Source organism: Rhinolophus hipposideros, assembly GCF_964194185.1.
Source record: "Rhinolophus hipposideros genome assembly, chromosome: 14".
In the NCBI taxonomy this organism is placed as follows: domain Eukaryota; kingdom Metazoa; phylum Chordata; class Mammalia; order Chiroptera; family Rhinolophidae; genus Rhinolophus; species Rhinolophus hipposideros.
The window spans coordinates 35292729-35317178 of NC_138060.1; the positions used below are offsets into that span (position 1 = coordinate 35292729).

The following is a 24450-nucleotide window of genomic DNA, read 5'->3' on the forward strand; positions in this document are numbered from 1 at the left end:
CAAGTGGTGGTGACGTGGGAATTTGGGACTTCTTTTGTTGATGATATAAACAGGGATAAGGAGCATAATGAGACCAATCCAGGTGGTGTCAAGACAGTGTTATGAGTGATGGGAAATAGAAAGGAGTAGATGTTTGGGAATGGGGCCAGGCAGTCTTACACTAAGTGCTCTGGGCTCACTTTTAAAATTTTCAGATAATGCCATTTAAAAAATAGCTTTATTCTCTGACATAAATAGCATTTTCCACTTATCATATTGATAAAGTGAACCTGTATTATTCTCTTTCCCTATGTGTGTTCAAGTATTCAAAATGTCCAGTAACATATTAAATAGCAGCTCAAATATGATCTTTAGAAACTGTTACTGAACTGACTTCCTACAAATTAGGGTCCATCAGACTTCATGAACCTGTGGACTGTGCTACGTTGTGTTTTGGTCAGCTTGGTCTACTTCTGCGGTCATGGTTCCAGAAGAGGCATTTCTGGAAGAGTGAGCCACCATTCCCAGGGAGCCCCCAATGAAGCACTTAGCCGGGGGCCTGCTCTCTGGTGCACTATGATAATGGTGGAGTTTCAGATCTTCTCCAGCTCTTTCTGCTGATGTTAAATTCTTCCTTTTCAGTTATGTGATTCTTGACCAGCCGCTTGATGATTCCATTGCATTGTTTGACTTCATCTTTGATTCTGCTTTGATGTGTCTCATCTTATACTGTAACCTTATTGTTGAATATATAGGACCCGAGCAAGTTCTTAGGGGATGTTTTGCCTCTGCTTCTCATCTCCAGCTTTGTACTTTTAAGCCTCTTGGACCATATACTCAATGTTTCCATGCTCAAACACCATGACATTAGTATTTTAATCTTCTCTTTTCTTGATCTGTTATCTACAGCAAATACATTTGAGATGCTGTTGGCATCAACATCAAAAGTTACTTCAATTTGTGCAAATCCATAGGCTGCAGGAGGGATTCATAAGCCCTAATGAACACACAAAGCTGATTGTCAGAACAGATGGTGAAGCTTGGTATGAACTGCTGTATTACACTTGATCAAAATAGTCATGACTCCGCCAGTGTTTTCAATACCAAAGGAAAAAGTGTGATATCAAAGAGAAGCAAACCCTGAGTATTTTCAAATTATCTCTGGACAAGGGACAAGATAGCTACCTACATACATAGCTGCAAGCAGAAGTAACACTCTTAACAAGACTGATACTTTTTTTCAATTTCTTGCTATTGAAAAAATCTTGTAGGAATTTCTAAGTTTCTAAGCTTGGAGAAGTAACACCCTTAACAAGACTGATACTTTCTTGCTGTTGAAAAAATCTTGTAGGAATTTCTAAGTTTCTAAGCTTGGAGATGCAGAGCCACCCATTAATATGATGTCATGGGTCTGAGACTTATGTAGTATGATGTGAGGAAAGGGTTACAAAACCTTTTCTCCTTCTCTACAGACAAGTTAAGTTAGCTTTCTAACTCTGTTCTGGAAACTTAGTAAAGGTGACATGTCAGGTGTGTTTCCAGGCAACACTACTCATGGTAAAAATAACATGTAATTGATAAACTCCATCTGAACCGGAAGTCCTGTGAATGAACTGTATCTTGTGGGATACTTTGGGTTTCCCCAGGCGCAGTGAGGTTTTGCAGCTAGGTATATCCCTTGCTAGAACACTGGAAGCTGTGCCCAGAGGGCTGCTACTAGAGATAATGGCTCCTGTGGAGCAAGAGATTGCTAAGCCAGGGTGGTACCCATACTCACCCACTGTGGTCTCATTTCTTCAAACCTGAGCTGTCACCAAAGGGACACGGCGTCATAGAGTAAACCATAGTCTGCTGCGTGGATTGCTGTGAGGACTCTGCTGAAAAAACTCATCGGGTGCTGCCCTGCCGGCATTCTGCACCTCCTGTCGTTCACCTCTAAGTGAACCCGAGCTGAGGGCGGCCTGCTGGGGGCTGGTGAGCTTGACTAGTCAGTCTTCTCCACCCGAGTGAGTGTCCCTAACCACTCATTTAATGCAAAGATTCCGTCTTTGTTAATTAAGGTTGGACAAATCCAAAGTACCACCTCTTTGGTTATAGATTCACACAGCACCAGATGTCAAGTCCTAAACAATAGTTATTACCATCAGTTTGGCTTATTAATGATTCTTACTGTATTGATACCATCACTGGGTCCCACACTATATGAAGGCCTGATGCCTGGAGGGATTACATTTGGCCAGGCTCTGTTCACAGTGTTGGTGGTGATCGTCCCAAGGTGCACTTTTTTGGTTTTTTGTCTTTGTTAGAACCATGGTAGATACATACTCAGGGGAGAAGCTTCTAGTTTGGTGGGTTTTTGTTTTTTGTTTTTAAGATAAAATTCATGATACATGAAATTCAAAATTTTAATTAAGTGCACAAGTTAGTGGGTTTTTTCTTAGTATATTCACAAAGTTGTACAGCCATCATCAATATCTAATTCCAGAACATTTCTATCACCCCAAAAAGAAGCCCTTACCTTCCAATTCCCCCCTCCTCCCATCCACTAGCAGCGACTAATCTACTTTCTGTCGCTATGGGTTTATATATTCTCTGGGTATTTCATAGAAATGGAATCATATAACATGTGGCCTTTTGTGAGTGGCTTTTCTCACTTAACATAATGTTTTCAAAGTCCATCTGTTACTGGAGAACAGACCCTCCTCAGCAGTGTCCAGGTTCTTGCGCCTCAAGCAAAGAATTGAACGAGACACCAGAAATACAGTGGTGAAAGAGCAGTTTATTAGAAGTGAAAGTACACTCCAAAGAGATAGGAACAGGCCCGAGCACAAAGGAGTGGCTCAAAAGGCATTGACTGGCAAGGACTTGGAGGTTTTATTTCCTTCTCTTCTAGAATGGGCTACTCTTCTCTAATTGAGGGTTTGTTTGATTGATACTTGTGATTGACAATGGCTAATGGTTAAGGTAAACAAAGGAAAGTTTGGGGGGAGAGGGGAGGTCTTTTGGGCAGTTATTTCCCGTAGGCTATATTGGACGTGCAGGAATGTTATCTGACATATCCAGGCATCTCAGAGACCCAATTCCTGTCCCTAACTGTCTGCCTTATGTCCCCCTTGAGAGACGTGATCCCCATAAGTCTCGATGGGAAGCTGAGGAATAGGAGATATCTTCTTCTGTATCTGCTTCCTGCTGAATGTGGCCATTGTCCCTGCCTATTGGGGATTCACGGGACTCTTGCCCCGTCTGATCTTTGATGAGGGGAAAGTGTCTTGAGATCCGCCTGGAGGAACATGTTGACCTCTGGTCGGGAGGCACTGGAAGTCTTGGTGAGCATCACTTGTATCCTAACCGCCCCTAGATGAGGAGAGATGGATTTTAGTTAACAGAGTTAAAAGCGTTGGTCCAAGAAGCAAGATTCAAAGCCACTGACACGGTGACTGCATGATGAAAACTTGTTCAGCTTGTTCGCCTTTCTTCTGGTTTAACCGGCCAGGTCATTCGGTTATTGTTTGCCCCGGAGCTAGGCCTGGAAAGAATGCTGTGCTACAATGACGATAATCAATAAGCATAAATCACAAGCTTTAGGGTAATTACCTAAAGCAGAGAGTAGGAGATTTCTACGATTCAGGTTAAAAACAATGTACTGTTTATGATGAAGAAACTGATTTGAAAAATGATTACAACCAGGGGCTATGGAGACACTAGGGAAAGGAGACTTAACGTTTTTATAGTGAGGGGGCTCTCCCGTATCACAGCCATGTGGTAGCACGTATCAGAACTTCATTCCTTTTCTGGCTGAGTCATATTCCATTGTATGGCCATACCACATTTTATTCATTTGTTGGTGGATATTTTGGTTGTTTCCATTTTTGGGCAGTTGTAACTAGTGCTGCTATGAACATTCTTGTACAAGGTTTTGTGTGAACATGGTTTTAGTTCTCTTGGATATATACCTAGGAGTGAAGTAGCTGGGTCATATGGTAACCCCTATGGGAACTTCAATGGTAAGTTTTTAGTTTTCCCTTTATATTTCACCTGAGTCATTTACCATTATGAAAGGCCAGTGCTTCGTATATGACTACATTATCAAAAAAGCATCTAATCAGACGTTTAGCATAAAGAAATGTTTTTTAAAGGTTCATTGTCCCATGTCAAGATAGACAACAGAGCTTGAGATGGTCCCATTTCCTGACGATTGGCAATGATCTCCACTTCCTTATGCTAAAAGGCACCCACATGGGATTAGATGATGCCAAGATCAGTGCTCTTTGGTATGATTTCTGAGGAGGGTGGCTCTGGCTTGCAGGAGAAACATGTAGACACTGGAACTGCTGCTGCATTCAGTCTGAACTCTTGTTCTTAGCTGATGGAGGCTGGAGGCCTAGGGAGAAACTTTGAAAAAGAATTTTTTTCTCTTTCCCCTATTACCTGTTACCTCAGGGATTGATTCTTCTGTTTGTGTAGTTTAAGACCTTTCTTTCATGCTATGTTGGATTGTTGTAAAGTTGGGTAGTTCTACGCTGCTCATATCGTAAATGAAGGTATAGATTGGATAGTTTTCGTAGCTGAAGTGTATTTCATTAGTCTGTGTGAGAATTTCTGTTCAGCTGGTGGAGAAAGTCAGTGCCTTGGTGTCCGTGAATTCCCTGGACACTGTGGCGCCTTGCTTATCAGATACCCAGTGTACAGAGTTGTGCTCGGACGCTAACCTTGGTGATGCGTCTGAGGGTTCTCTCTCCAATGTACATGAGGGGACGCTAACCTAGCTGTTCCAGTCTTCATTGTCATCTGCTTTATATCATCCAAAAACTCATGTTCTGAGATGCTGGTAGCACCGCTCGCAGCCTTCCAACATTGAAATGGATTTATTTTCATTTTGTGTTTCTTCTGTCATTTCAGTACAATTTGGGGAAAAAGGTAAATAATCTTTGTAATGGACCATTTCTCTATTCTTACCTAGATCAGGACAGTCCAACCCAACCTTTTATCTCCAGAAGGGCTTTCAAGAATATGTACTCAGGAAGAAACCACCTGGTCCACTTCTTCCCAAAGCACATCAGGTATGGTATGCACATGTAATGATACATTCTTTGTTGACAAATAAATGCGTTTTATACCCACAAAAACAATTTAAATTGCTTTCAAAAGTCTTCTCATCATTATTAAATAATAGAAAATGCATTGTAATTCTTAGTTAAAAATTTCACTTGAATTGTATCCCCCTTTTTGTTTTGAGACAGGACTTGAGGCTGAGATCTATTTTTAGGCTATTAATCTTGAGCAACAACCAGTCCTTTTGTGGATTTCATTCCTTCCTGTACAATTGGCTAGAAATATAGTCAGAAATATAGTCATCCACTGAATACTTTAAGTGCTACTCATTTATAAATGTTTTGTACTTTGCTTATATATTGAAATTATGTTTTTTTCCTCCTTCCCCCTCCCCTCACTCCAATTCAAGCCGTTGTTCTCAGTCTAGTTGTGGAGGGCCCAGCTCACTGGGAATCTAACCAGCAACCTCAGCATTAGGAAGGAGCACAGCACTTCAACCACCTGAGTCACCGGCCACCCCTTTAACTATGTTTTTAAAAGCACATTATTATGTGAGAAAGAGTGAGCCAGTGATCAGGGAACTGTTGGGAACAAAGAGATGTTTTATGATGATATCTGTGAAATACTGTGTTCAGGGAACTGTTGCCTTCATATTAGCAGAGCCAAGATTAAGCCCCATGAATGCCCCTTGCCTTTTAGCCTAGTTATTTTTTAGTACTGACCTAATTTATATTGTAATAATTGCACTAAGACTACATTTAAGGAAAATAATAAGGAAATTATTATCCTCTGAGTTGTTTGTTGGTACTGTTTTAAAATTGAATTCTAGCCTTAATGTTAGCTTATAAGTAGTTATTAAATTTCTGTTTTTGATTGTTACTAATCTATCATCCTATTTAGATTGATAGAGAATTTAAAGTCCAGAAAGCTTTGTCTTCAGTTGGATTCCCTGTTCCCAAGCCTTTATTGTACTGCAGCAATGCTTCTGTTATTGGAACAGAATTTTATGTGATGGAACATGTGCAGGTAAATTAATCTTACTTTGTTGCTTTTATTTTTAATTTTGAAATTAATGTTAATAAATGATCATTTACTAGTCAAAATTTTAGGTAATTAGTTTGCTTTGCAAGGGTTTAAACTTTAGTTTTAATTTGAGCACACACCCAATATGGTGATAAAATAGAATAGGAACAAATTAATAATTAGGGCATATTAACTTGTTCTTAAATTTTCCTCTAGGTGTCAGTAAAGAGCTATATGTAATGGCAATAACCAAACTGTCCTGTCGGTGGGGGAAAATTACTCCAAATAGAAAATCTATTAACAATAAATTCAAATTCTTTTAAGTTTCTTGTAAAATATAACTTGAGAGTAGTTTTTGTCCTTTAAGTTCATCTTGTTATATACTGTATTTCTCTTTGGCATATATACTCTTACATTAAACATGTTTCATGTATATTTTTCTAGCATGTTCTGCAAAGAATTGGTTTTGATTGCAAAACTGTTATTCTGATCTTTTGTAGGCAATAAGGGATGATGACACAGCAAAGAATTAAGAAAAGATTTGTTTTAAATTATCCGTTGTAATTGCTTCCATAGGGTCGAATCTTTCGTGATTTCACAATTCCTGGAGTTAGCCCAGCAGAACGCTCAGCCATATATGTGGCCATGATAGAAACCTTGGCTCAGTTGCATTCCTTGAATATACACTCATTGCAGCTGGAAGGATATGGTAAAGGTGCTGGGTACTGCAAGAGACAGGTAATGCATCCACATAAAAGGATTCTTTTCTCAAGTTTTTAGAAATAATATATATTACTAGTCAAAATTAAAACCTATTATTTTGTATTTTTCTGAAACTTGGCTGTAACTTTTAATATCAGCCTTCACATTGACTTCTTTCAAGCATAAAATAATTTATATCTTTAGATCAGGTTTTGTTCAGCAAAAGCTTCTGTAACTGACCGAATGTATATGAATACAAATTTAAAGCTATTTTAGCCTCTTCATTTAATTTAGCAACATATTTTCTATACAGTTTTCCCTTTTTAAGATAGGTTAACAGATATTTATTAAGCATGACTATGTGTCTACCATATGGTAGGTACTGTGTTAAATATCAAGAAAATAGAAATAAGTTCTTCCAAAGGAATTTATGGTCAATTTTGAGAGACCTATACATGAGTCTCATTTATATGAAACTTGAAGATATAAAATTTGAAAATGGCATAAAAGAGTATGTAACCTCGTAGTAAATTGTTTGGTACTCATCATGAGAGCTATTCCATTCACAGGGTAGATTCAGTATGCCCTTGTTTAAGTGGGTAAATCTTTCTGGGGGAGAAGTATCTTACATTGTATATTTAAAGAAGGATAAACTCTAGAGTAGTAGGGAAGAGATGGTGAACATTTCAAATCAAAGGAACAGCAAGACCAGCTATGTATGAGGCTGTTTCCCTTTGTGCATATGTCTTTTTGAGGGGTTTGAAGGGAGACCGAAAGGAACTAAGATTTAGAGAGTACTCATTATATGCCAATTCCCATGCTAGATGAATTGTTGACCTACTCTTCTTTAATCTTTGTAACAGCCATAAGACATAGGTATTATTATTCCTGTTTTGCAGCTGAGGAAACTGAGGCTTGCAGGTATCAAGTGATACACAATTAAATGGCTTAGACATCATTTAAACCCAAGTCTGTATGATTACAAAGATGAAGCTCTTTACTGAACTAAATTGAACAGAGATACCTAGGGAAGTGGGGAGAAAGATAGATATAAGCAGATAAATGGTATGGTCTCAAATGATGGAGGACTTTGAGAATAAGTTCATTTGTTTGCATTCGATTCTAAGAACAATAAAAAGTCTTTGCACTCCTCATAACTATAATATACAGAGGGTGCCAAAAAATGTATACACATTTTAAGAAAGGGAAAACTGTATTAAAATTGTAATACTCAATATATGCCGATAACAAAAGATAAATAAAAGTCATGTGTGTAAATTTTTTTGGCACCCCTTGTATTTAGAAGATTCTGTGGGTAATAAGAATGGGTATTCAAATGAAAAGTGAAAATGTCCCTCTTTTTCTAGCCCCAACATTCCCTTTTCAAAGGATTGTTTCTTGTAACCCTTACAGAAACATTTTTATGCTTATTTGTGCATACGTGTGTGTATTTGTGTGCCTTCTTTTTTGTTCTCCCACAAAATAATCACTAAATAAAGACTAGAACACACATCTCTTGATTCCTAGACCAGTATTGTGTGTGTGTGTGACACAGAGGGAGAGAGATAAAAATCTATGTAAGTAAAGTGGAGCTAAATGGAAGAGAGACTCAAATGTTTACATTTTAGATAAGCGTGTTTTAGGGTGATGTCTTGAGCAGTTAGGAAAAAAAACAAATTTGATATAGTAGAATTTTGTTTTAATTTTAGAATTAGTGGATCTTACATTCCATTTTCAGCTCTATTATTTCTCTTATATATCTTTAGGTATCAACCTGGACAAAGCAGTATCAAGCTGCAGCTCATCGGGACATCCCTGCCATGAACCAGCTATCTAACTGGCTAATGCAAAACTTGCCAGATAATGACAATGAAGAAAATTTGATTCATGGAGATTTCAAACTGGATAACATAGTGTTCCACCCTACACAGGTATTGTAAGCCATGTCTACAATAAGTTAAGTAGATCTGCTTTGGGACACAAGCACTAATTTGGAACACAAAATGTTCCCTTGAGAGTGCTGAAAGAGCCCAACCCATCCCCACTCTTCACCTAAATTCAGGACTGTCTTCACCACACAAAACTTTTCGCAATGAATCCTGCAGATTTTCTAGCACAGGCATCTGCCTACATTGAAGGGAGGGTCTAATCCTGAGTGATATCTGATTTACTGTTCAATTAGGATTTGGGGATTTATAAGCATGTTGCTGTTTTCAAAGACGTTTTTCATTGACTAAAAATGCTTAGCTTGTCCATGTTCATGTTCTTTCTTCTGGTTCATTTTCACTTTCAATTCTTTTTCCTATCTCATGAAGAATTTTTAATTTGATTATTATAAGCTCAGAAAGAACAGAATTCCTCTTTTGAGGTCTGGAAAGAATTGCGTGAGATTAACGTAACCTTGCTCTATTTAATGTACACAGTGTAATCTTTATAAAGAGTACAAACAAATCAAAACTGTAACCCTCCTCCACTGAACACTGGCAATGAGGCCGAGGATTAGAGGAGTTTGGTGGGAATGAGGAAGCTACTTCAATTCTCCTCTCATCTATATGCTTTTGAACAAGACACTTGGCCCTCACTACGAGTACGCTGACATTAGTGTGAAAGATTTACAGTTCCCTGAACCCTGCTATTTAGAGGAGGGTTTGCTGGGTTCATTAGTTTTTCCAGAAAGCTAAGATGTTTTAGGGCAGGAAGAACTGCTCTAAATCCACGTGCTAAGTTTCTGGGTTTTCATAACCTCCCTATAGGAAAAGAACAGGAGGAAAATAACATTATAAATTGCATTGTTGTCATAATACTGTATCAATTGAAAGTCAAATATAATATGAAGACATATGAGCACATTCACCAGCAAGACCAAATTTTTCCGGGAAAAGTCAATTTGGTTATTAAAGTTATGTATATGTAATCATATATATGTGCAATCTTTTAATAGCACTGATGAATTCTGAATTCTAACTTTGTTAAATATAAAGTAAGAGAGTTAAAGAATGCCAATTAATAACCTGGAAAAATTATAAAAACTTATAACTTAAAACCTAGCAGGATCTGACCTATATTTGATCTATATCATTTGATTCATTAATACTTTAAGAGCCTACCTGTGAATAAGTCAGAGTCCTTTATGTGTTCTATAACTATAGTTCTTTTCTATTCATTACTTAAGGAAGGAAAAATTCAGACCTAGATCTCCTGAATTACTCGTACGTATTGTCTACCAACATGTTTAAATTTTAGGATTAGCATAATATGCTGAAACTGATGGCAAACTTCAATAAGTACCAAAAAAGTTATTCTTTTTTAATACTTAATCTCATATTAGAATATCATTTCTTATAGGATTAAAGTTTACAAACAGATGTCATCTTCTTTTAGACAAGTGGAATATTCAATAGTTGGGGGAGGTTTCTTTTAAAAAAGAAACAACTGGTAGAGGCATAGCTTTAAGCTATTTAGCTGCAATATTAATTTGTTACATACATCATTATCATTTAATGTTTTAGGATTATACAGTAGCTAATAAGATGTCTTCTGCTTTATACCCAGTAATCCCATAATTATTAGTTAAATCAAATTTAATCAATTTCTGCCTCCCATAAATATTGTAGCTAATTGTTTATGGTAGTAACATATGGTTGGCAGAGTGCAAGTCAACTAGCATTTATTCATTATCTATTATGTACTCTGGAACATGGTGTTGGAAAGAAAATACAGCTCTTGATAAGCTCAAAATACAGATGGATATAAAAGATACTCAGGAACAGCAGAGAACAATATATACCCAACTGCTAAAGTGTATATCATACAAAGTGAACTACAAGAGAAGTCAGAATGGAAAAGATACCCACCCTGGACTGATATTAAGAGCTATGAAACTTTAGAATTTAATGTTAGTCAAGTTTATTTTTTCCACCTCGGTTTTTAAATTTCATAAGTAAATAGGAAATTAGGTTTGTGTGTGTGTGTGAAGACACTCCACAAATTGGAGTTGAACATGTGCCCACCGGTATATGTTCCTAGGGATTTGATCGAAAGCTTTTTGTTTCTCCTTTGAGGGTAAGGATTATGTCTTTAATTTTTTTCTTTCCTTTGCCCCTAGAGTCTATATGGTAGATGCTCAAAACCTAGGCTAAGAACTCCTTTGAAGCAGTGACTGTATTTTATTCATTTATGTAGCAGGTGTTTACATGTTTCTGCATGAATCTATGTTGAAAGAATTGATTTTAGTTAATCACTAAGTAACTATTTCCATCTCATATATTTATGCTTAATTTTTATTCTTTTTAATTAATTTTTTTTTCATTTTTATTAAGGCTAATTATTTATTCCCTTTGTCCCTCAATTTTTATTTTAACTTCTTATTTTGAAATAATTAGTCTCAAAAGATGTAAAAATAGCACAGAAGGGTATACCCATCATCCAGATTCCCCAAATGGATCTCTCACAACTGTAGTATATTATCAAAACCTGGAAATTCACATTGTGTACAAGGTGTGATCAAACAATATGGTGAATGTTCAAATTAAAAAAGAATTGATTATAGTAAAAGACACATTGCCATTAATCCCCCTCAAAATATCTCCCCTTGCTTCGAACACACTCATTCCATTGTTCTTGCCACTTTCTGAAGCACTTCTGGAAGTCTTTCGTGAGTATCTTCAGTTGCACTCTTGTGGCTGCCTCGTTGTCCTGAATCATTTTGACTTTGGGGAAGAGCCAGAGGTCACATGGTTCCAGATCTGGTAAATAAGGTGGATGAAGACACACCGTAATGTGTTTATTTGACAGAAATTACCACTCCGTGTAATGACACTGAGTGTTGTCACGATGGAGGATGATTTACGCACACTTTAAAACACACCTTCTCTCAGTCGTAGCTCACACCTGACTGACTGCACCGAACAAGTTGAAACTTGTCATATGCTGTTACTAAGGCTCGATGCACCGCTTCCTGTATTAAATATCCCTGCCTTTCCGTCGGATGGCACTCGGCAGCAGCATTCACCGTATTTTATGATCACAACAGAAACGCTCTGTGTCACACATCGCTTCTGGTAGGGCAGTTTCTGTTAAACACATAATGGTGTGTCCTCATCCACTTTATTCACTGGATCTGGCACCATGTGATTTCTGGCTCTTCCCTAAAGTCAAAAGGACCATGGAAGGTAAATGTTTTGAATTGAGTCAGGACATCGAGGCAGCCAGGACAGTGCAACTGAAGACACTCACGAAAGAGGACTTCCAGAACTGCTTCAGAAAGTGGCAAAAAGGATGGGATAAGTGTGTTCAAAGCGAGGGCAGGCATTTTGAGGGGGATTAATGTCAAGTGTCTTTTACTGTAATAATTTGTTTTTTATTTAAACATTCTTTGTATTGTTTGGTCACACCTCATACCTTTAAAATCGGTGCAAAAAAAACACACCAACATTTCAGGGTTGCTCTTTTTCTATTCTACTTTTCTAAGACTGCTTATTAATCTCTATTCTTCAGAAAAATATTAAGGTAAAAGCAAATATTTCATAGTATTTACTAAAAGTTAAACAGTGGTTGTAGGGGATTGAATTATAGGAGACTTGTAAGTTGTACATTTCTTTAATGTTTAAGTTTTGAGGTTTTATTGTTTTTTGTTGTTGTTGTTGTTGCAAAACACCATGTTTTATTTTTATCAGAAAGCCAAACAATTAAGAAAGAAAACAAAAATAATTTTAAGTGATAAATCTTCTAGAAATGTGTGTGGTTAGCCAGCAAAGGGTTACTGAAAGGTATGGCAAAACTAAAGCATATTACTCAGTTTAGCATTCCTTATTTTCCAGTTACTTATATGTAAAGTATTTGAAGAATGTTTGAGTGTGCATTTCCGCAGGCAACATGCTCACTGCAATGTTCAAAAGGAATTCAGTTTTTCTGGGAAATACTGTAAATTTTCTATTATGTTGGTGCAAATGTAATTGCAGTTTCTGCTATTATTTTTAACTTTAAACCGCAATTATTTTTGTACCAACCTAATAAATATAAATCTCACCCATATGGCAGAGAAGTATTTAAGCTTTTGGAGTTTTATGTGCATTGTGCCATTTCAACTTGAAAGACAAATATATTTCATTATGAACAAATCAACCTATAGATATTAAAGCCACTTCCATTAATTTGACAGATGTATTTAAGATAGCAAATATATTTAGTCAGATGTATTTAAGATAGCAAATATATGTACACTGGTTCTGCGGAAGTTGTCAACCTTGCAGGCTTCTACATAATAACTTATGAAGAAAAGAATGATTTGATATGCAAAATAAGACTTGTATTTTTAATGGCTTTTTCTTTTTAATTTCCCCCATTGTGTCTAAACTGTCAGGGTAGTTGGAGAAAAGCATAGTGATAAAATTTAATTTTGTTGCAAGAAAAGACATGGAGATTGGATTTTTTCAACCTTCCTATTTTACAGATATTTTTAAAACACTCTTTAGTAAATGCCCTTTTTGAACTCAGGCCTGCAGACTTCCGATGCTCTGTACCATTGCTTCTACACTGTACTGTTTCTCATCTCCACTGGAACTGGTTAGCTTCAGTGATCTAGAAATGCCTTGTCTTTGACCACACCTTCACTTTCTGGTTCTCTTGTTTCTTTACACCTCCCCTGCAATGCTGCAAGTTTGATTGCGGTTACTTTAGAATGCGTGGACCCCCTAAGACTTCATTTGACTTCTTATCCTGCTTGGCCTATGTGGACATGATCAATCATTTTAAAAACTACCTTGTTTATTATCAATTGAATTAATAATTTTTTGACTGTGGATGTGTACAAGTAATGTAAGAGTTACAAAGTTTCCTAACCTTAGATTACTTATTGTTTCAGAATCTTCTGACCGCTTGACTTTATACAATCTCCAACCCTGATCTTGGGTCATCATATTTTTGCTGTAGAATAGTCATGAAGTCAGGTTAACTGGGTCTGGGACATATTTACACTGCGTAATTTCATCTAAGCTGTAAATTTGTCTCTTTGTAAAAATCTGTGACTTTTTTAAAAAACGGATTTTCACATCTTTTCTATTCTTCTCAAACCCTCAAGTTGCTTTTCTCATCGAGACTCCCACTTTCCAGCATATGTTCTTGCCTTCTACTTGACTCATTTTTGTCCTTTTATTCATTTATCAGCACAAGCTGCTTTCTGGGGATTATATGGCCTTTGAAGTTCTCTTGATGTTGTTGAGAAGACATTTCAGCTCTCTACATAATAATGTCTTTCATGCAGATTGATGGGTGACATTTTTCTTAAGGCTCAGTGTCAAGGAAAATTATCACTCTTGAGCATCTGGTTTGTTTTTAATGTACACTATCATTGTGACTGATCATACTTCTCACTTTATGTTGCCCATAGACAACTCAGAGCAAATTTTACTGTCTGTACTAACAATTATATATGACCTATGACATTCAATTTCATGTAATAACCTTACTCCTAGCTTATATTTTTATTAAAAATTGTATTATTTTCTTCCCTGCCTTCTTCATCTGTTTGTCCTCTTAGATTGCATGTTTCTTTTGTTTCAGAAAGGTAAAATACATATTAATAAAATTCTATAGTACCAAAAGCATACACAGAAAAATGAAAACTCAATGTAGAACATGATCAACAAAAAAAAACATTTAGTTGTGCTGAGGTTGCAGAAAAACAGTCAGAAATCATTTTATTAATAAGTTCTTGAGCAGCAAGATGAACTAGTGAATGTTCATTTCAATTACTAGGAGTTATGCTGAGCTTTTTATAGCGCTGTATACAAACAGGCATAGACAGGATTCTAATTAACTTGCTAATTAATTTACATTATTTGATACAATTGATGGACCATCAACTTTTCTCACTGGCCTTTGTTTTACAGTTTTGTGTAATTATCTAAAAAATATTTCAGCTATCTTGAAACTTAACTACAAAGGAATTGTTCACTAAACAAAGGTAAACATTTATTGTGTAAGGAAGTGTCTCATCTTTTCCTTGAATGTTAAGAGCATAGAAACAAACAGAATGGTATAGAGAAAAATGCATCCAATTTTTTTTTGTTTATCAAATCTAGCTATTAACAGTATAGTAACTTATACTACAATATAACACAACAATAAAAGACCTTATAAAGTCAAATCATGAAGGAAGGAGTGATCAATTTTTCCAGTACTCTTAATAGAAAAATTTTGTTTACCTGCTATATGCCAAGCTCTGTACTTATTCATGGAATAAATACATATTGTCCACCTAGTATGTGCCAGGTAGTTTGCTATGAACTGGTAAACAAAACAGACATGCTACCTGCCCTCAGTTAATAGTCACACTTAACCATATACAAGAGGTGTATGTTATGGCTGAAAAAATTGAGAGTCAGAGAGATTAACTAGTTTGTCCAGAGTCACACAGCTAAGTAAATGGTGGAGCTAGGGTTTGAGTATAGATCTATCTGATTCCAAAGTTCACATTTTCCCAGAAAGCTACAATAATGAATACAAGTGTACCAGAGGAGCAAGAGAAAGCAAGCACACACAAAGTTATATAAAGGCATGAAACTTAGTGATTTGCATTGCCCAAATAAACTGTGCTGTTTTACCTGGCTTGGATAATCTTGTTTAGATTATTGCAGCAGCCTCTTCACTGGCCTTCCTACAGTCAATTCAAAACCTAGCAGCAGAATGTCTCCTCAAAATGCAAATCCTATCATGTCATTTTTCTGTACAAAACTCTTCCTATGCCCCATCCCTCTCATCTTAATCCTTTGAAATAACCACAGCCATTGCTATCCATTTGGTGTATATCATTTCAACTTTGAGCATTCATATATAACCTTTTTTATTTAAACAAAAATAATATGTGTATTATTCTGCAAATTGCTTTTTCCCCTTGTATTTACAGTTTAATATCCTGTGTTCTTAACATAAAGATATCTATTCCCTTGGTGCATATTGTTACAAAGTAGAATGAGGAAAGCTTTCTGTTTTATTCATTCCAACTGACATGACTCTTATGTTGCTATATAATGGTGGATTTTGTATTCATAAAACAAACAACATTGGGGGCGGCCGTTTGGCTCAGTTGGTCAGAGCACAGTGCTCATAACACCAAGGTTGCCGGTGCAATTCCCACATGGGCCAGTGATCTGCGCCCTCCACAACTAGATTGAGAACAACAACTTGACTTGGAGCTGATGGGTCCTGCAAAAACACACTGTTCCCCAATAAAATTTATAAAAAACAACGTAATTTGTGAAAATATTTTTAAAAAACCACAAGATATTTTATAACAATTATATTTTTGTATCTACAGCATGAAACAACTTACTTAAAAAATTACTGTTGCCATAAAACTAATATTTTTTTATGTAATGAGATGCGTCACCAAAGCAAACTCATAATTATATATGGCATAGCATAGATTCATAAATTATAATCAGTTAATCATTAGAATTTCTTCTTTACCACAGTTATTTCCAGTTGGGAGATTTCAACTTTTTTTGCTTCTGCTCTTTAGTAGAGATATACTAAGGCTGTGTAAAATAAAATGCTGGAGAACTGATGGCCGGTAATGGAATCAGGGGACTTGGCTCTACATCATAAAGGCTAATTAGTTAGTAGTTGATACTCATACATGACATGTACCGCTCTGGATAAAGACTGCAAACTATGGCCTCAGCTTTGCTTTTGATAGAAAATGTAATTTTGAGTGTATTCTATTTCATTTATTTCCTCATTTTAGTTGTTTTCAATTTAATATGTTCAAACCTTTTTATTTTTAATTAATAGTCTCGAGTTATAGCTGTACTGGATTGGGAGCTTTCAACCATTGGTCATCCTTTGTCAGACTTAGCACATCTCTCTCTATTCTACTTTTGGCCAAGGACAGTTCCATTTATAAACCAAAGTTCTCATTTTCAAGAAGACATAGGTATGAAAACTTAATGTTGCCTAAATTGCTATTAATATAATATTAACTTTATTATTCCTCATAATTTAAAATAGGATTATATTACAATTTCAGATAGCTTTTATTTGTTTTTTAAAATGTTTCTGAATCACTTTATTCCTTATTGACTTTTCTGAATAAAGCATTCCACTTTTAGTGATTTATGACAAAATGTAATCCTTTGTATATAGTGTTCTTTTGGAAATCAGCATTTAGAACATGTTTTTTTATGTGGACTAATGGTTATTATATTTAGTTTTATATACATATACAATCTTATGACATTTTTAAATATTCACCATGAGATTTTTATCAAAGTTTATAGTTTGTGCTGTTTTTATAGGGATACCATCAATGGAAGAACTAATATCAATATATAGCCGTTGCAGGGGAATTACTCCCATTCTTCCCAACTGGAATTTCTTTCTTGCCCTTTCGTATTTTAAAATGGCTGGGATACTACAGGTAATTAATTGTTTTTAACATGTGTTTCATCATTATTTATGAACGTACGGTTGACAATATTTTCTGATCTTTTAGAGGTTTTGTATTCTTTATCCTTAGCTCATTTGGCTTCTCATAATGACAGATACCATACATCGGTAAAATATAAATCCAAAACTTACAGAATAGGAATTTGGGAAGGAAAAAAGTTGAGTAGCAAAATGGATCATCACTGTTTGGTATAATAAACTTAAAAGATGGAGGTCAGAAGAGAGAAAGACATAATGACAAAAAGAGAAAAGCATGTGAGAATTGGCTATTTCCTGAATATCCATTTTAAGAAACAGCTAAAATTTTATAATAATGTCTGCTTCAGACTATAAAACCATTTATTAACCAGGTCTGGTGATGAGGAAAGAAGTATCTTTGAACTTCCCGAACCCTAGTGTAGTGCCTAGCATATAGTAGCCTTTTAATATTTTTTTGAGTGAATATGTAGATGAGTAATTTTTTTCATTTCCTAATAATGTCATATTTATGTGATTAATTTTGAGAGGAAATTGAGAATAAATTCAGTTTTTTAAAAAATTACTCTTTAAACGGATGCATTCTTTATTATACTAATTTAGTTTCCATGTACTTTGAATCTTGGGTGCTTATTTAAGAAATGGATATACTTCATCAGTGGCAAGGGGCTAGGGTTTGGAGAAAGAACAGGTAAATAAGAAATTTCAGAAACAAACAAGAATGGAAAAAAGATTAAGGAAAATTGTGATTTTTCTCTGTCCTCAGAGTTCATGCTATTCACGAACAACTGAAATGACGTCTAGGAAATAGTTGTGTTATATCTCATCCTGTATTTTACAGTCATGTTAATCATATTAATCAACTTGATTGGATGGGTTTCTCAAAATAGTGTTTATGGTATGTTTCTATATCCATCAGTTTCCTCACATCAGATACCAGATAGGCTTTGAATTTAAATTTCACTGGATTTTCATTTCAAATCAAAGTTTGACATGGGTTATGATTGAAATTAATATATATGTTATAAACTATATAGTAGTAAGTAACCTTACAGATGATCATAAACATTGTATTCTAACTAGAAATGTGAAATTGGAAATAATTGAAAGATTATTAGTGTTTTATTACATAAAGAATTGTATAAAAAATAAACTAATGAAATTCAGTTGATTGTGTTTTGGTGGGGAGGCAGGAGAAAGGACAAAGTATTACGTTGGAAGCATAGAAAAGGGAGAATTAAGCAGGAAAAACTGGTTAGCATTCAGCTAACACTGTTCAAAGGAAACTACGGGTTCACTTGAACTACGGGTTCAAAGATGAGATAAAATATTCTTAGAGGTTATCTCATTGCTTTCTTTTTGGTTTTATAGTTTATTTTGTTTGGGTTTCTTTAGATTTTCCCCACTATGAAGGGAGAGCAGTGATCTTCAGAGGTGATATAACTTGCCAATTTGGTATCGTTGGTAACTGCTGAGCTCAGCTTCAAGTTCAGTTTGATTTCCAGTTAAAATTCTGTTAGGATGAGAGTGTGTTTACTAGGTGATACCAGTATGACTCTTTAGCTGGGGGGTATGATGATTCCTTCTTGTAAATTAATAGAATTGATTATCTGATTTATATCTTGGTACCTTGTGAGTTTAGTGACTCATATAAACTGGGAAAATGGAAAGACTAAAGAAGAGTTTTCAATGAATTTTAACTGCTCCATGTTAATTTACTTACAGGGAGTATACAGTAGATATCTTCTGGGAAATAATGTATCTGAGAATAGCTTTCTGTTTGCCAATGTTGTGCAACCTCTGGCAGAAACTGGACTGCAGCTCTCAAAAAGGTAAGCAAAATAGATTCCTTGGCTGACTCAATTTAGAGCCTTTATTAAGTATGTGAAAGTCATAAACTTTAGGGGGATAGGGATTGTTTTTATTTCTTACACCAGAATTGCTGCTGCCAGTCACAATAATTTGGTAAATCTCTTATCTGCCTGAAAATAAACGGACTTCAAATATAAAAATTACCTATATTTATAATTAAAAGTATTTTGATAATTTGAGTGTATAAACTTTTAAGGATATAGATAAAACTCTCAAATGTTTCTTCTAATATTTGTTACTTACATATACCCACTTAAAGTTACAAATTATATAAGGTGATTTATTAAATTTGGAAATATTGCTCTTTTCCACTATCACATTATGATATTTTATTCGGACATTTCGCACCCGTCTTTGACATCCCTGTCTCCATCAGTGGAGCGCTTTTTGAGGCATGTAATACGCTTTACCAGCCACACTCCCATCTCAGAGGTGTGACATGTCACGCTTACTGAACATGTGGATGATACTGTCTCTGGAAAGTCGCCCAAGCTACAGACATCTGTATCATAACATCAGGACAGCTATGTTCTGCAATTCATTTCTTCCATGGGTATATGTAATCTCCAAAACATAACAACCGATAGTGTTGCTCTTTAGAAGTCTTGTTTATAATGATATCCAGCAATTGTATTTGTGAGGCATATACTAAAAGTAATTATTAAATGTGTGTTCAATTTCTTTGGTTCCTTTTTAAGAAATTCTGACAGGTGACTTCAATAAAGATTCAAAACTTTCATTGATTGCAATCATGGCAGGCTTACGTTTTTCTCCAAACAGTGCTTTAGGCATTAAAATTTGATGTTCAAAATAAAGTGATTCCACATTTACCTCATAATAGGAAACACTTAAAAGATTCCAAAACATGGCAACTCCTTCTTGGGGAGTTGGGAAGCTAGCTATTTTGGGGGAGCTAGGGAAGACTTCACATTATATTCAGAAATATATAATAATGATTTTGGATATCTTCATAACATTTTTTCTTACAAAGAACTTTGAGAACTGCGCCACCACACGTTGACACTACCCGACAGTTGTTTGCACAGAGCAAGAGAGGCCAGGAAGTTCTTACTCAGGTGAAGCATTTCATGAAACAGCACATCCTTCCAGCTGAAAAGGTAAATATTGTATGAACAGAATGTATTTGTGCTCGAGCACTGTTGGTGAATTACTTGTTATCTCTGCTTCCAGGGGAACCATGATATCTTATCATTCCAGTTGGTCCTAAACTAGATGCCCCTCCTCACCTTAGCACTGAGCTGCTACAGAACTTGATCCTGAAACATTCCAAGCTTTTAATAATATGCCAAGGGAATGCCACAGATAAATCTGTGAATTAAAATTAAGTCAAAGGAAATGAACTTTTTTTGTAAAGTTGTGATCCTAAGTGTATTAGAGTAAAACACTAATTTCAGGACCTTTCCCTAAGACAGTGACTTTCAGCCTTTTGTTTTTCAATGGACCCTTTTGAGAATTAAAAGAACTGTAGAGAAAAGAAGAGCATACCCAGAAATTTTTGCATATCATTTCACGCTGCTCACAGATACTACCACCTCTCTCTCCACAAGCTACTATTTTGAGGTATTAAGTTTCAATTAGTTTACTGAGGGTAGAGACATAACATTGTACATTCATTAATTCAGTTAACAAATAATTATCAGGTACCTAATAATGGTTTAGGCACCTGGAGAGCCATTGAAAGTAAAAGAAAGAACATGTTAGTGCTTATACTCCCCAGAGCTTATGCTTTAGCATGAAACAAAGACATTAAATAAGATGCTAAATGCTGTGAAGTAAAGATAAAAGCTATTATGAAAGTATGTAAGGCATTTGGGTAGAACACTATTGTAGAATTTGTAAGGGTTTGATTCTAGCCCATTCGTGCCACAAGTTACGTGGTCTTGGGCAAATAACTATCTTTCAGAGTCTCAGTTTCTTCATCTATAATGCTTATAGATATGACTAGATATACAATAAATTCCCATTTTAATCTTCCAGATTCTGAGAGGTCTAGAGCTAGACCTAGAAATAGGAAACTATTTTCTATGAAATAGGAAACTGAAAAAGACCAAAATTCTTTTAACAAAAATGTTCAGAGTTGATATGTGTTTATAGGGTGATTAGTATTATTGCTTGTATTATATGAATAATGATCTCTTTTTAGCAAAGATCTGGCCTAAGACTAACTTTGCTCACAGATTAGGGTATAGTGTTGTTTTTTGTGTGTGTTTTTTTTTAAAGAAAATACTACTTAAATATGAGGAAATTCCTTCCAACATAGTCATTTCTTATGTGTGTTCAGTGCTTAAAGTATCACTTTGGAGACTTTCTGTTCTAGTTAGTATATATATATAATTTTGATTTCTAAAATTCTGTAATTTGGGGTATTAAAAAAATGTAACACTTTGATTAAAGGAGGGAGTATTAGGGAGCACTTGCCTCTCCAACCTCAAATAAAATCCTATTGAATTAACAATAAGAATTACTTTTTTAATGGAATAAATTGGTAAAAGCACATAAACAGGAGGGAGACACATCAGAGGATTAAAGGTTTTGAAAAGAGAATGCAAATTGGATTTGGAAAGCTACTGGTTCATAGCAAAGAGTAAACCTTAACAGAGCAAGCCATATCTCAAAAGAATTTTGAAATAAGAGAAGTCTGTAATGCAGGTGGTAACCATTCTTTTTTTTCTTTTTTTTTTTTTTTTTAAATAATGGGCTCCCATGTAATTGGCTGGTATTGAGAGCAAGAGTGAAAAGGGGTAAATGTTAATCAAGATGTTTGATTGAAGAATTAACTTGTAGATGGGCTGCTTGGATTGGTCTTTAACACTCATGGGTAACAGTGCTGTTTGCCCTAGTCACAAGGCTGCAAGAGTACTCTAAAGAAGCAAATGATCTGTTTCAGAGCAGCCAGGGCTTCACCATGAGGGTAGTACTCTACTGTAGAGTCTTCCATGTTTTGGCTTTTTTTTTCTGGTGGTTTTGGTGTAGACCCCAGCTTGCCTATCAGCAGGCCTGATTCCTATTTGCTCACCTTAAAATGAATCCTTAAAATGACATGTTGATGTTTGCAACCAGCCCATTATTCAAAAGAGATGCGAGAATTAGCAGAGGAAACCATGTAGCCTTGCGTTTTCATTCATGAATGCGAACGGGCGATCAAGGAAAACATGCAGCACAAAAGAGAAGTATCACAAGTTGGATTGTGATACATCTACTGAACTCAATATCATGCAACTATTAAAATATTTACAAAGAGTTTGCAGTAAAAGAAAATGCTTTATAGTAAGTAAAAAAACAGTCTTAACAGTCTTATTGTTTTAAAGGGAGAATTGTCAATATTTTCTGTGGCAAGGAAAGCCACAATCATTTTGTCTTTGTAGATCTTTCAAATCTGGAATATATGCACATCTAATAATGAGTTTTTGCTTCCTTTAAGAACTTGTACCAACATCTGTAAAAATGTTTTATCCTGTAGAATGATTCTGAACAACACTAGTCACTGTCTGTGAACATACGCATTTGAAATGATATTGGGAGATTAGCTTTTTCAGAATGGCAGAGGGGCAGCCTATAAATTCTCTCAAATATTATAACTTAAGTTTACAAAAATGACACAGTTATGTCTGGCAAACATGATCGTATTACATAATACACCTACATTTTCGTGGTACATAGTTTAGCTAGTAAGACTCTTGATTATTTTTTTTCTTAATACTTTTACATATTTTTCCAGTTTTCTATAACAGGACAAAATTAAGTTTCATTTAAATTATTCCATTGACCTTTTGAAACTCCTTGAATATTGTGAAGTTAGAACATAAAAACCCATTATCTATGAAAATGTTAAAAGGCAGTTCTTATTTAAAATGGACATGAGTCCAGAAAATAGCATGTAAAATAGGATCTAGCGACATGATATATTACTGACAACAGACTTTTAACATAATAGTAAAATTAGTCATGTTTTCCTGCTGAGTCTATTAATGTACTAGAGAATAACTGTTGTTTCTAATGGACTTAAGTGTAAAGTGAAAAACTTTATATTGCAAAATTACTTGTAGGCTCAGATTTAAGATTCTGAACCAGCATACTCCAAAGCAGTATCTCAAGCAGTGAATGTTAAAGGTGATATTTTGGGAGAATTGATCATGTATCAAACATATTTTCTGCTTACTTCTTTCACCAGTAAACTCTTCTTCATACTTTAAGAACAAAAGAAAGATTAACTACTAAATCTCTTAATAGTTTAGAACAGGAAGTATTAAATAATACAAGTTTTTAAATAATTATATAAACACTGACGTAATTTAATTTCTCAGACTAGTGTCGTAGAGAAGTAGCCAAAGATGAGGAATTTATAAACGTATTGCATAATATTTTCTTACCAAACACAATAGCATTGCTTATTTTCATGGCAATATGATGGATGGAAATAATAAACAATCCTAAACAGGAAATCTTCCTATGTAACTGACTTCCCGACAGAAATAGCAAATGCTATTCATCCTGTTGCCTTTGAAAGAGTCGTCCTTTGTCTTCTTGAAGTTTCCACTAAATACAGCAGTAGTCTAGACTAGCTAGTCATGCTTCAGTAAAAGTAACATTTTAGTACATTACTTATATGACTGTAACTTGGTGGAACAATTTTAGAAAATAATATTATGTGGAGTTTTGGCAATGTTAATAGCCTTTAATCCAGTAACTCTATTAGCCTACGTGTAGAAAAAAAAATAATAGATACGGAGATGCTATGATAGCAAAATATTGGAGAATGCTTTTATAATCCAATTTTTTAGTTCATCTTGATTCTTTTAGTTGCCCAAATTAGAGATTACTGTTACTGTTTTATGTGGCTATTACCCATGTATTTATCATTTCATTTTGTTTTCCTTCTTGCAACTCAGATGTTTCTTCTAGGATCAGGTTCTTTTAATGAGAATCTTGTAGTAAACTTTTATCTTTTTTCCTTTTCCTTTTTTTACCAAGGAGAGGGAAGTAATGATTTCTATTCATATCTTTTCCTATCTGTCTGTATATCTGTCTATCTATATCTATCTATCTTTCTCTATCATCTCTATCTCTGTCTCTAAGTCTCTTTCTAATGTCTTGTCTGTCTGTCTATATCTATCTATCTTTATCATCTCTATCTCTGTCTCTATGTCTCTTTCTAATGTCTTGTCTGTATATCTATCTATATCTATCTATCTTTCTCTATCATCTCTATCTCTGTCTCTATGTCTCTTTCTAATGTCTTTATTTTGCCCTAATTCTTGAAACTATGTGTTATTTGTTATACACTTTGTGGTTGACTGTCATTTTCTCTCAGCAATTGAAGATATTATCCCACTGATGTCTGGATTATTTGTTGCTTTGAGAAGTCAGCTCTCAGTTTTG

The 24450-nt window shown here is 35.1% G+C and overlaps 1 protein-coding gene across 4 annotated transcripts in view; it reads left to right on the forward strand.

Annotated features, from left to right (window-relative positions):
• ACAD11 (acyl-CoA dehydrogenase family member 11) overlaps nt 1–24450 on the forward strand; it is a 71611-nt gene that overhangs the window by 7891 nt on the left and 39270 nt on the right. For all 4 annotated transcript variants that reach the window (XR_013994870.1, XM_081071998.1, XM_081072000.1 and 1 more), the window contains exons 2-9: nt 4940–5039; nt 5932–6057; nt 6631–6792; nt 8523–8687; nt 16549–16690; nt 17052–17173; nt 18904–19010; nt 20042–20168. Coding sequence is in view for 3 of the 4 variants with exons in the window: in XM_081071998.1 (XP_080928124.1) it covers nt 4940–5039; nt 5932–6057; nt 6631–6792; nt 8523–8687; nt 16549–16690; nt 17052–17173; nt 18904–19010; nt 20042–20168 (1051 nt within the window). In the remaining variant the exon portion in view is untranslated. The remainder of the gene's footprint in view (nt 1–4939; nt 5040–5931; nt 6058–6630; nt 6793–8522; nt 8688–16548; nt 16691–17051; nt 17174–18903; nt 19011–20041; nt 20169–24450) is intronic.